Source organism: Uloborus diversus, chromosome 8, assembly GCF_026930045.1.
Source record: "Uloborus diversus isolate 005 chromosome 8, Udiv.v.3.1, whole genome shotgun sequence".
NCBI lineage: Eukaryota > Metazoa > Arthropoda > Arachnida > Araneae > Uloboridae > Uloborus > Uloborus diversus.
In genome coordinates, this window is record NC_072738.1 from 55,017,598 (window position 1) to 55,032,213 (window position 14,616).

A 14,616-nucleotide genomic window follows, 5' to 3' on the forward strand; every position below is an offset into this window, starting at 1 on the left:
CGTACAATGAGAAAAATCAAAATGTAACGATAGAACAAAATGAGAAGAATCAAAACAAAACCAAAAAGAACGAAATGTATAAAAATAATGATATTGAATTCTTTATTAAGTGGGTTTCGTAAAGTTAAACTTTGAGATACAGCATGGACCATGTCGTATTAGAATTATCGGCAGTTTTCTGTATTTATTTATTGTTTGAAAATAAATGCAAAAGAAAACATTTGCATCGAAATCGCTTTTGCATTTGCGAAAACTTGTGCATCGTTCTGCAACTACAATTCAGAAAAATGACATAAAACACTCAACAATAGTTCCGTTGTTAATACCACTGTTTATTATTATTATTATTTATTTGATTGTTGCGTGCTGTGCATTTGATAAACTTTTCATCGGTTTTAAAAATGCATTTCTCATATGTCCTCATTTTTGAAGTTTGAGTAATTTTACTTTTTGTCAGTTCCAGAATAAGATTTCTTAACTAAACATTTTCACTTTTATCTCCCCTTGCGGCAAAACCAAAAACCAAAAATAGCAGTGTTTAACAAACAATTTTACCAATATTATAAACACCGATTTATTGATAAAGTTTCACATTTATCAACATTTTTCTGGAAATTTTGTTTCCTATTTATGTAAAAAATGAAAATCGTAAAAAAACATTGAACAAAATAAATAAATAAATGAAATTTACACAAATATTTATCAAAACTTTATTGATTTTTCTATTAAAAAGAAAGATAAAAAAGCTGTCAAAAAACTTGTTTTCTTTTTAAAAAAGCTTCAAAACTGCAAAAGTCTACAACCTGGTATTAATGACAAAGAAAAAAAAATCTGTCCGTCTTTATCAGAATTACAATACATTGTAAAGGCTACTTCATCGATTTTTCTTTTGTTAACTTCTCTTCGCCTAAAAGTAGCGGCCACCAATTACAACCGGGTGTAACGAGCGATAAGGAGTAAAAGAAGGTTTAAAGATTTAAAGGATAAAATAACGTAGAGTTTGATAAATTGAGCTTTCCCTTAACCAAAAGTTTTATCAAAGAACGGTTCCATTCTTGCGCCCTGATAAGAGAGTCTCTGACATAGATGGCGATAACAAAATCGAAAGATTTTTTTTTTTTTATCATCGATTTTTTCTTACAAAAAAGGAGTGTGTAATGCTCGAAAAGTTTTGAACAAGTGACTATTTTTATTTGTGCTACGATTTCAAAAAAAAAAAAAAAAATCCTGATAATAACAAAATAAATAAATAAAATAAAGCAAATTTAACTGTAAATAAGGGAGAGGGGATACGTTTTGATTGTTTTTATTTATGTTCCTAACTGCACAACGATTGGAAAAAAAGCATGCACCACAAAAAAAGCAGCAAAGCTTAGTCATGATTCTCGAATAAAACCACTCCACAAGACTCCACAACATAAGACTCTACAAGCATACATATAAGTGTACTATATTAATACAATTATTGCATTCAATATGATCTTACGTATACATTTCAATTCATAAAACGTTTTACAAAACAAGGTGAAGGCGACGATCTTAGAAATTGAAAGCGGTTTACATTAAACTTCGTGGAACTTTCAACAACAACAACAAAAGAAAAAGAAAGAGAAAAGAGAAAAAAATAATTGTAGAATTTTTTTACTTTTGAAAAGAAACTGATATAGTGACCAAAATTTCATCTTCACAAGTGCTTCTAGCGAAAGCCCTACTTTTTTATCGACTTGCAAGCAAAACTAGTTGTGTTCAAATAAAACGCTGGCCTTTGTTTACTTCGTACAAATATTTTTGCTCGCTCTTCATCTATACATTTTTTTTTTGGTGCTGTGAGGTTTCGTCAATAGTTTAATTATTCATGAATGAACATCGAGTTGGTGAATGAAACATTTTTCTCACGATATTAATTTTCGTTAAAAACTGAAGTTTGAGGAAAATCTTCAATGGAAGAGAATATTAATAAACAGCTCTATATTGATTGCACCAAAAAAGTAGCAATCAAACGAGAGAAAAAAAAAAGAAGCGTGTAATCAAAGAGGAGCTCGACAGCAGAATCAACACAAAGGCCAGAAACCAGATAACTTGAGGAGGAGGGGAAAATACATTTCATTGTAATTTTAGACGAAAAATATAAGCTGCACTCGTTCTCCCAACAAATGTATGCCTTCTTTAATTAAAACAGTTAGAAATATTTTTAATAGCAGTAGAGACGGCAACAATACCTTATAAGAATTAAGCGAAGGAATAGTTAGGACTTCTCCATTAGTTGGTAGTTATAGAATTCGTTTATGAAGTTAAGACGCATCATAGAGAGATAGAATGAACGTGAAGAAAAAAAATATGATGTATGCAGAGATGTAGCTAGGATTTTATTTTATTTATTTATTTATTTATTTTGAAGGCGTGAGAAAACTCCTAGAGTGAAATTCAGTTTGGGGGAGTGAAAATTTAAAAGAGATACAATAATAGTCGTACATGGGTCAATTCTATGTATGAAATGGAAGCTGTCAAGGGAAAGATATGATATGCATTATTTTGATTTTGAACATTTAGAATATTTGACAGCTTTTAATTTTAATAAAAAAGTTCAAATGCAATATTAAAAAAATAATGAAATACAATTGCTCCCTAACCTCCATAATTTCTACGATGATTCGATTCCTATATAAAACACAAATCGTGAAGATAATTAATTTTTCTCGGCTTACTCGTGTGTGCAAACTAGAGAAAGTTATGCATATCAAATATGGATTAAGTCAAAATGAAGTTTCAAAAATTATATATAAAAATATTTCAAACATGGTATTCCCAATAGTTATATAGAAGTAAAGAAAATTCGTCTTGAAATTTCGGGATAAAACTGCTTGTGTATACCAACCCCATTCCGGAGACAGATATTTTTTGTAATAAAAATAAATAGATTACGGTGTAAGTGAGAGTAAAAACATAACAGAAAAGATGGCTAAATAATGATGCGCAAAAATAAGAAGATAACGTTTATGATAAATAAATAAAGTTTAAAACTTTTATTCGAGTAATGTATATTCAGGGCGTGCACAGGGAGGTAGAAGAGATACCTGTTGTCCCGGGCCCGAGCCTGAAGTGGGGCTCGAGATTTTTAAAATGAGGGGTGAAATACACGTGGGGGCGTAGAGGTAAACAATATGAGGGGGAGGGGGTTCACAAAAGTCATTTTTGATGAGCCCCAAAATTTCTGTGCACGCCTTTGCGTATATTCCAAGCTTTGGTTACTTCAAAACTCAAATACTGAAGGATACCCTACTATGGTCTTCCTTATCTATCCATCCTACCTTGGTCTCTTCCATGATTGAATCCAGTAATTAGACAGGGAAACGGCCCATCAACAATTAAAAAAAAAAAAAAAAACGCGTCACAACAATGAAATGATACCTAGCAGGAAAGAAATCAATGCACTTTCATTCTCAGTTTAAATTGAATAACTTCACCGCCGCTGAGTCATAGCCTGTCAAAAAAAAAAAAAAAAAGCCTACTCATTAACTTTTACACACATCACACAGTCCAACAAAAAAATTAAAAGAAAGAAATTCAATAACACCAAGCGTTTTAGAACAACCTGATGGATATCAAACTATCGCGTGCATGATAGATTCAATCGCTGGGATCAAAGCACACAGTCACATGCTATTTAAAGCGATTTGAATGAGGAAGCTTCTCTTTGGCGAAGGGTGCAAGAGAGCACTACGCCGTTGGAGGTATAAGCCTTCAGAGAGGCAGCTGCATGTGCAAATTAAAACTTGATGAGTCCTTAAAAAGAACGTTTCCTCCCCTAACATTCAAGTGTCACACGGGGTGTGGGAATACAGGCGATGTTCTCTAATGAGCTTGTGGAGCTGTCGCTCGTCAAGAATTGTGTTCTTGCCAAATCCCCTAGTACCTAATTATGACTTTAATGAGATACTCGGCCGCTGCATGGCAAACAGGACAGTTTTTTCCGTCGGGGCAGAACAAAATGGAAGAGATTACTTTTCCTTGTATCTTTCTAGTCTTGCTCAAATGTCTTATAAGGATGCGCTAAAGCACGAAATGGTAGTAAAAATAACAGTAAAAAACGAGCTTTCTCCAGAAAGGAACAATCTTTTAAACGTCCTAAGAAGGTTTAACCAAGATAGTAAATACTTTATTTACAAATGACACGATCCAGAGGTTACTGAGGTGGCTTCCGCCATCTTTCTAATTACACATTTTACCATCTCATCAAGAGAGAAGCAAGGGAATGAAGGAGGGGGACCACCAAAGAACGCTAGGTTTTAATACATATAATCAATTCTAATATGATATTCCTTTTACAAAAAGATTATTCTGACTCCCTCCAGAAGGTAAATTCTGACTGCAGTAGTGCAACTGATTTTTACCTTGGTTCGTTTAAGAGTAATAATTCACTATAGAAGTAATGATGGACAAAAATAAATAAATAAATAAATAAATAAATAAATGGAATAAAATAAAAAAATAAATAAATGAAATATTATTTTTTATTTAATGCATCATGAATATCATATAAATAAAAATACTTCAAAGCGTCGACATAGCTGCTGTTAAAATATACACATCCATTTTTTACTATTATTCCCGCTGTTGCCACAACCATTATTCCTCACAATATTTTTGAAAATGACATTTTTGCAATACAGATCATCTGCCAAAGCTCAGAATTAAAAGTTAAAAAAACTTGCTTTTTTTATGGACAGTTGACTTAAAGTTGAAAGGCTGACATATAGCTGTTTCTTCTTACAACTCTACGCTAATAGTCGAATACTTACAAAAAAAAAAAAAAAGACTAAGGATTAATTGACTAACGATACTTTTCTTTCACAAATTACTTGTTGTTTTGAGATGTTCTCTATTTTTGGATGTATTTTTTCCTTATGCTGAAAATTTATGTGAAACGTTTTACATTTCGCATCCTTAGCAAAAATATAGCGTCTTATAATGCTAATCATTATTATTATTATTATTTGTAAAAAATTATCAAGCACTCAGTTTTTTTTGCAATTTAAATTTTAAATTTGTTAATCATATCTTTATCGTCAAAGAAAAAGAAATGCTATGACGTATAATGAACGTATGTTAAACTTATGTTAAGAACGATTAAAGTTATTTGATGAGTTGATGTTTGTTTTTAAAAGAGCACATAGACATCACTCGAAAGCAAAAATATTGAAAACTAAAAAAAAGAAAAGTTAATTTTTTCATAGTCATATAAAAATAAATATACATAAACATGCATTTTCGAATAGAGAGAATATAGTAACTCAAAATATTTTCAATCTTCCCTAACTACAACTACTTTGCTTTACTGTGAAACATAACCTCATTATTATTATCACTTTATTGTCCTTTACTAATTTGCTTATTTTTTGTTTGGAAAAGCAGTGGGTATGAAAATAACGATGTAGTGTGCAGAAAATATTTCAATTGAATTTCAGCTCCTAGTAAAATAAGTTTACCTTAAATTTACATTAACAATGTGAAAAATTTGATGCATCTTCTTACTGGTTTTATTTAAAAGCAAACATAAATCGACACTACACTGCTATAATTTCTCACACAATGAATTAAAAAAAAAAACTTCCTCTTAATATATAAAAATTTTTTATTTTGTAAAATTTTAAAAAATAGCTAGTTCTTTTTTTCAAATTATGCTACATTTATTTCTTTAAGTATTTATTAATCTACTCATTTATTGGAACGTTTTAAAAGGAAAAGAAGTCCATATGCGCTGAAAACTTAACAAAAATGAGATTAATACTGCCCAACGTAATGTTCAACAGCACATGGCGACAGGGACACCATCGCCAACGTCAAATGTATGCGTAACAACTGAAGGGCCACGGCGAAGAATGGATCATAGTCCCTGACAGGATAATTTCCAGTACTGCATCTTAAAACTTTGAAGTCCATTAGTCTTACACGTTAGCGTCAAACTTTCTCTTGTTATAGCTCAGTGACTATGATCTTTCTTGTGAGTGGTGTTATAGCTGAAATTTTTTTGTAATAATCTAACAGTTCCCGTACAAATCTGATTTTCTCAAAAAAAAAAAAAAAGCACTATGATTATTCTTCCCTCTGGCCCTTCAACTGTATTGGTGTTGAGGCTGCAGTAATTTCTCCTATGTGAGTGCACACAGTCTTTCATTATTTTATCAAACTCAACTTTCGGGATCTGAATCGCGTGTCTAAAAATAACACATCGCAAATTTAAGCATTTATGAAAATTAATTCACACAAACTTTTTTTAAAAATATTTTTATTTAATCATTAATGTAGTCATTTATTGGAATCTTGGGAGAGAGTAATTATATTTAAGTAAGCTTAATGTAAAGCAAAAATAAGATTAATATTGCCCAACGTAATGTTCAATGTTCAACAGCACATGTTGTCGCTGCATTAATCTCTCCTACGTAAGTGCATACAAGACGAATGCCTCTCATTTGAGGATAGGCGAGAAAATTCCATCCTTCCTCGCAGACCAATCATTCATTCTTTTGTCTTTCATTATTTTATCTCCGTGTCCTTAAATAACGCATCTCAAATCCAAGCATTGGTGAAAACTTTAATACACGCATAACACACAGTTATTTTTTGAAACGTATTTTTATTTAATCATTAATGTACCCTTTACTTGGAATCTTGGGATAAGCTAAATGTTAAGCAAAAATAAGATTAATATAACCCAACGTAATGTTCAATGTTGGACACCATATGTTGACGCCATCACCAACGTCAAATTTACGCGTAACAACTGTATTGATGTTGAGGCTGCATTAATTTCTAATACGTAAGTACACACAAGACGAATGCCCCTCATTTGAGGATAGGCGAGAAACTTCCATCCCCTCCTCGCTCACCAACCATTCATTTTCTTGTCTTTCATTATTTTTCCAAACACAAGGGTCGGATCTGAATCACGTGTCTTTGAACAACACATCTCAAATCTAAGCATTTATGAAAACTATAATACACACCTAACACATAGTTATTTTTTAAGAAAGTATTTTTATTTAATCATCAATGTACCCATTTATTGGAATTTTTTAAGAGAGTAATTTATACATAAATAAGCTTAATGTTAAGCAAAAATAAGATTAATATTGCCAAAAGTAATGTTCAATGTTTAACAGCATATGTTGACGCCATCACCAACGTCAAATTTACGCGTAACAACTGTATTGATGTTGAGGCTGCATTAATTTCTCCTACGTAACTGCACACAAGACGAATGCCCCTCATTTGAGGATAGGCGAGAAACTTCCATCCCTCCTCACACACCAACCATTCATTTTCTTGTCTTTCATTATTTTTCCAAACTCAAGGGTCGGGATCTGAATCACGTGTCTTTAAATAACACATCTCATTAAAAGTGGCTCTCCCGTTTTCTTTTTTTCAGCAGTTCGTAAACCTTCTCGCCAGCTGTCTTCACAACTTAATACGATTTTTTTTTCTCTCTCTCTTTGTTCCGAGAGTTGTAGCCAGAGTTTTTGGCAATGAGAAATTAAAACGCTGTTTGACGTAAATGAACACAGTACAAGGAGGTGGTTCCGGTGTTTCTTTTCAGCTTTGCAGTGGACGGAGAGTTTATTAATGGGATTTGCTTTTCCTTAATGGAGGGAATGAGTTGATAAAAGGCGGAAAATATACGTGGAGGTAGATAAAAAAGGACGACGGGGGGAAAAAAAATCGAAAAGATACAAAATATAAATATACAAATATATGCTCAACTCGTTTACATCGCAGAAAATGTTGCTTATAATCGTTTCTTTCTTTCCTTCTTTTTCGTTTCTTCTCCTTTTCTTTTTATTTTTAAGATACACATAGCCAGAAGTTCCAAAGTCAAAACTACCCAAAAACACATGACTTCGAACAAGGCCGTGATTGCATATTTCAGTATGTGCACACAGTCTCAATATCTTTTAATTGTCTCTTTATTCATTTACAGGATCATATTCTACCATTTAAATACGCACTCAAACTTGGTTTCAAATGTAAAGTAATTAGTAATCCAACGTTATGAAGCAGAAAAATTGCAAAATTGTTGCAGACACGTGTTTCGGTGTTACAAGGAACACCTTTTTCAATGCTAAGAAATGTGAGATTCTGGATGAAAAGTCATCCGAGAAAAACGGATGATTTTTTCTCGGATGACTTTTTATCCAAAAGCTCACATTTCTTAGCATTGAAAAAGGTGTTCCTTGTAACACCAAAACACGTGTCTGCAACAATTTTGCAATTTTTCTGCTTCATAACGTTGGATTACTAATTACTTTATATTTCAGCACAAAGGTATTTATTCATTATTGGTTTCAAATGGTTCATTGAGTGAAGCTTAATTGTAAACTCAACAGCAAGAAAGCTCAATCTTCAAATTACCGAACAGTTGGACAGTTATCACATTTTAACAAATTTATTCAGACAAAACTGCTGTCATCGCTTTTTCTCAGTTTTATGATTTATCACTAACTTTGGTTGACTTTGGAATGTTAAAGAAAATTTACCAAAAAGGATAAGCTGAGCTGGAAGTCACTCGAAATTTTAAGAATCACAAAAATATTGCTCGCTTTAAGCGGGGTTTGCTTGTTAAAAGTGAGTTATGCTCCCATAGACTTAGCATTGTACCAACCAAAGATTTCTCATTTCCTCGCTTAATCTGGGTTCTTGTTAAATCAGGGATCGCTATACTATATAAGTGAGTTCGATTGTACTTGTATTTTAAACGTAAAATATGTGTGAAGTTAATTTTTCCAAAAAAATGTTAACTCAATTATAATCAACGATAACCACTTAATTACAAAACACTGTCTCAGTTTTAGAGAAACACAAAAAAATAATTTTCATTCGTTCAAAATTTTCCCCACTAACTTTCGAAAAAAAAAAAAAAAAAAAAAAAAAATATATATATATATATATATATATATATATATATATATATATATATATATATATATATATATATATATATATACATTTTTTTTTAAACTACTTTTGATTACTGTTACGAAATGCCTACGAAATGCATCGAAATCGGAAGAAAAAAAAATTCTATAACACTTTTTGGAAAAAGAGCGAGAAACAATTCTTTAAAAACGCTCTCACGAATCAGTTCTTTCTGGAAAACAGTAACAATTTGTTCCGTTTTCAACTGATTCGATCTGCGCTTCTCCATGCCGGTAGTTCCACAAAAGCTGCGGCACAAAATAAAATGAAATAAAGCACAGTGTGGATTATGTCCAGATCTTCTCTCCATCCGCAAAATAAATAAATAAAAAAAAGAATTATTCTCTCTTAGTCTCACTACGTGAGCAATCAGATAAAAAGAGTCAAATAAATAAATAATAATCCAGTCCGTTGTGTTTCTCGCCTTCCGTGCTTCAATTGGGTTTATCACGTATAGATAAGACCGATACTTTTTCACTTTTTTTTTTCAAATAGGAAGAAACACACCATGTGATTACACTTGTCAGTCGTAGTAGCAATCAGGCGTTTGTTCCTACCATGGTTCCAACTCGCCAGAGGGGCGTTTCTCTCTTGTTGTATAGGATGATGTTAAGCTTAGCGAAGTACTAACACTGAATAACTGATAGCAGTGTGGATAAAATCGAGTTCTTCTTTGTTTACTTTCTTTTCCGTCGATGCAGATATTTTATAACGCATTTACTTAAAAATAAATTAAAGTTAAACCGTTATTCTTGGCAAAAACTGTCCTAAAAGTAGAACAGAAAAACTATCGGCCAAAGAGTTTTTTCAATCGGTCCGCGAAAAAGATAAACACGGCACCATATTTCGAGAAAACATTGAAAAAAAAAAGAAAGAAAGAAAAGAAAATGATTGAAATCAATTAAAGTGAAATTTAAAAAATAAAACATTGAAAATTAAGTTAATTGCATGAATATAGCAAAACTCAAACAAACTATTTGGTCATAATCGCACATTGGCATTTTAAACTCTTTTGTATAGATAATTGTGATTTTCCTTTATTAATTGCAATTTTTTTTTACTTTATCTGTAATGAAAAAAGAATTTTTATCTCCACGCCTTACGACTCTTTCTGCAGTAAAACCAATCTTTATGACTGTTCTACAAAGAATAAGTTTTAGATACAAACAGAAAGAATAGATGGATAATTTTTATTAGGTATTTCGTGCAAATTTCAAAATATACTTTCTTTTAAGAGGTGCGTTTCTGCTTTTGTTTTTTTGTGTGTGGGGGGGGGGGGGACAACCTACAATGAGAAAGAGTAAGACTAGCCTAAGTTGTTTTTCATCACATTGGTGTTTGTAAGATAATATTTCTTCCGCTTTGCGGATTCTCACTCACAAATAACTGCATCCGAAAATAGACAGCTTTGAAGGCTTCAAATGAGGTTTCATAGCACGGTGATGGATCACTTAATGAAACCTTGCCTTGTTCGATGACCTAGCATTAGGGTAATAAGAGTTTTTGAAATATAGGATTGAAAATATTATGTTATTTTTGCAAGTAGTAAAGGAGTAAGCCAGAGAAGAAAAGTTAGATGGCCCCTTCTGGGAAAATAACCAAAAGGGAGAGAACCTTCCCTTCGCTCGGAACTTTTCTCTTGTTATATCAGAATGAAATAGTATTTTTATTTCACAACAATACCGTGAAAAATATTGAAAACATCTTAATGTATGATTATTATATGCTGACTTTCCTAAGCAGTATTTATGTATAAAATGGGGAAAAAACCTTACTTGGTTTTCCAAACAATCTCAACCAAAAGTTGTTAGCGAGGCAGCAGTTTTATTAAATATATAATATTTTCCTTCGCACGAAACGCTTCATTATTTATTTATTCATTTATTATTACGATTATTATTTTCTGGGTGTTTTGAGGAATATCCGTTTCTGAGTTTTTGAGAAGTGTAAACTTTTTTCTTTGCGAAGAAAATAGGAGCAATAACGTTCTAAAATACCAGTAAAAAGAGGACGAAACAAATATGAATCATCAAATCCCTTCCGAAGTGATTAAATGTAAGGGACCATTTATTAATTACGTAAAGATGATTTTGGCAATTTTCGACCCTCCTACCCACATGTAAGGGAACGCAAGGTTTTCCAAACCCCTCTCACTTATTCTTATGTAAGATTCCATTTCGTTATTATGATTAAAAACCGTTTTGCGTAAAGAAATTTTTACTAAAAAGTTGGAATTTAAACTTGACTGTTTTTTCGACATTTTTTTACACGACGCATACTAATTAAAAATAAAACATACCGTACAGAGTACGATTCTTTTATTATATTTAACACTATTCATTCTTTGTAAAACAAGTTAAAAACAGTTAATTCTAATACGTTTTTTAACATCCAGACACAAATGAAATATGATCCCTGCCAAACTACTTGACCGCGGGATTTCTAACAGAAAATATTATGTAAAAATGGGTTTGACCCAACCCCTCCCCTCAAAGTGAGGGTGTGTAGAAATTCTTACAACTCCTCTCCCCCTCGGAACCCTTACGTAATTATGAATGTCCCCCAATCAGTAATAGTAAATCACTTGAAAAGTGATTCTCATTTAAGTCATCACTTACAACTTTGGTTTAAAAAAAAAAGCATTTTTAGATTAAAACTAAGACTATTTGAGCAATTTTGATGGAATATAAGTCATTTTAACGGCCCTCAAATCATTTTTCTAACAATTAAAGACTGCCTAAAACCTACTCTATTTCTTATAAAATCAAATTCCCGAGAATCCCGAGCAATAACATTCTGTAAAAACGCCAGTAAAAAGCAAGCGAAACAGACATGAATCATTAAATCACTTTTCAAAAAGCTCTCAAAATCTAATCTTAAAAGCAAACATCAATAGTCTGCAGGGGAAACTACATAAGAAATGTATACACTGAATGCACCATATCATCTTTCTCATATTCGCCAACACTACACTTCGCCAAATTTTATGGCATGCTTTGCCAATAGCAGAGGGAAATAAAATAACCAATATCCTCCGGTTTCATATTGAGAGAGACTTCAAGTCTAAGCACACCAAGTATAACCGCCCGATACTCTGTTTTCTTCTTTCAGAGGAGACCGTTCAGTCTCTTTATTTGAGAATTAATAAAAATTAAGTATCGTTCGCTTTGGGCTATTAAAAACATAGCGAAAGGAAGTTAGGTGTTTCTTACAAGACTTAAAATATATTACGTTCACGTTTCCGTTTATACGACTAAGGTTTTCAAGTTGATACCGAACAGCTTTGAACTCGGAATTCTGTATTTACTACTACATCCATAAAATATTCTTTGGTTCATTTGACTGCTATATTTATGTCTTCTAATACGCCAAATTTTAGCACTTCCTGAAGCTTCAGTAATACGGTATTTGCTTTTTACATCAGTTCCATCAACCTTGCATGTTTTTGTTCTTTGACACTGTGCATAAGAATTTATGTACGATCATATGAAGCCTTTAGAAGCAAAGTGGTGTATGTGCCAAAAATAAAAATTTGGAGGTAACTAGTACAAATGGTGGAAAAAACTCTTATCTGTTTTGTGGCAAGTGATGGTGATAGTAGCTCTGGTAGGTGCTCCTACTTTTCGATGAAAGCCTATTTATAGTTTAAACTTTGAACGGCTATCCCATAAAATTTTTGGTTCTGCACTTACATTTCTTTGCTTCAGGCTGCCTCATATAGAAATTTAAATTTATGTACAGGGAGTAGATATTTAGAAAGCAGTTGAAATATGATAGCATTCATCAAAACGAATTGTACCTGCTCATCTGTTTTCCACGATGAATTCTGCTCTGAAAATACCTTAACATCTTTCTTTTCTGCAGTTGTGTTTTATCTTCCTCTTACTCTAAATAACTTAGAAACATTTTTAAGTCCGTCCCGGCTAATCCGTAATCTGGATAAAACGATTTTGGTTAATCAAGAGTCTACTGTGTGTGCTATTCTCTAAATTGTTTCTAAGCTGATTACGAACAATTTGTATAAAAACGTTGTGTTGTTCGTTAACAAGATTAGAAAATGCGAAACGCTGCACAAGTAACCAAGAAAAAGAGTTAAAAAAAGTTTTTTTTTTCCAGAGTGATCAATGAAATCATTGCAGCAACATACAGACATTATCAAATAAGTTTTCAGTTACACTTCAATCAATCTTTGGGAACCTCCTTTTTAGTTTATGGAATCAGCTCAAGCTCAAGCTACAATAAGTCCTAAAGAACATAATTAAATAAAAAATCTCAATTTTGAACGTTGTGTTATTTAAAACACTTTTGTAGTAAATATCTTGATGATTACATACTAAATTTCTAAAAACAGAAAGAAAGAATCGACAAAGTAAAAATTGTATATGGCTTTAATATTACAAATTCGTAAATATTGTACTAGATCTAAAATGCTATTGTCTGCCCTGATATATATTTAGCAGATATTTTAGAAGAAAAAAAATAAGATTTTAGAATCGTGACTTACCTTGCCAGCCGACGAATTCCCCGCCGTCTCCTGCAAGCAGAAAACCAAACATGTTACAAAACAAACGTTTATTAAATATTAAACACATAAATATAGCATTCTTCAATTCGCTTTTACCACACTTTCATAGATTTGACTTTTATGTAGAAAACTTTTCCCGCCTCACGAATAATTTATATCACGAGAGAAATAATTCAGTTCTACTTTTTTTTTTTTTTGAATACAAGTCTATCATCATATAATAAAGTATTGGTGTGTGTATGTTTCATTCGGTTTTTTGCATAATTAATTTATCTACATTCTAAAATATAAAAATTGGGACAAACTGATGAAAATTTTTAAAGTATTTTAATGTAAAAATTAAAATTATTTTTTGTCCCTTTTGATTTCAATTAATAATAATCTTAGGCACTGATTTGTTTAAACAGATATAAAATTTAATGCATCTATATTTTGCCATTTATGCACAAGAAGCACGGAGTTTCGTTTTTTTTTTTTTTTTTTTTTTTTTGTGTGTGTGAAGTGTGTTGTTATTACCATTTTTGGACAACCCATAATTTGTTTTACTTTCTAACGGCGGCAGTGAGAAGAAAAGGGACGTACTTGAACTTTTAACTTTTTAGTAAAACGCGTTCAAAGTTTTAAACACTAGGTAGGCTTACTTTGAACATTTCATAAATCATGCTACATAGCAGTACCTGCCAAGGCTACTACTCTTGCTACAAAAGAGAGGAAAAAATTATCTACCATTTGTACTTAGGTGTATCCAAATTTTAGTTATTTTGCACCTGCATCCCTTTGCTTCTTAAGTTGAGAAAAACCTAATCCAACAGCATTGTGAAGGCTACGTTGATCCTAATTACAGCATTACGAATCTGCTAAGTTAGGTTCGCCCCAACTATAAATGCTTCAATTGTTTTCAATTTCATCAGTCGTCATTAACATATAATAATAATTTCAATTTCTCAGACTTAAAAATAAGATTATAAAACATTAGCAAACAAAGCAACAAAAAATCAAACTCTGCAGACGTCAGCTGGTGCAAAATACGACTTGACAGTCAAGTTGCGCTCAGATTTTTTCTTCTCTTTTCTACCTTCACTTGAAGTTTAATTTCTCAATTTAAGTGTCAAAACAAAATG

At 31.9% G+C, this 14,616-nt stretch overlaps 1 protein-coding gene across 1 annotated transcript in view; it reads right to left on the reverse strand.

The window, feature by feature from the left end:
• The window catches only part of LOC129228049 (single-stranded DNA-binding protein 3-like), a gene marked incomplete at its 5' end in the record, with an annotated part of 396,346 nt that overhangs the window by 26,595 nt on the left and 355,135 nt on the right, over positions 1-14,616 (reverse strand). Inside the window, 1 exon segment of the mRNA XM_054862684.1 lies at positions 13,475-13,504. Coding sequence (XP_054718659.1) covers positions 13,475-13,504 — 30 coding nt within the window.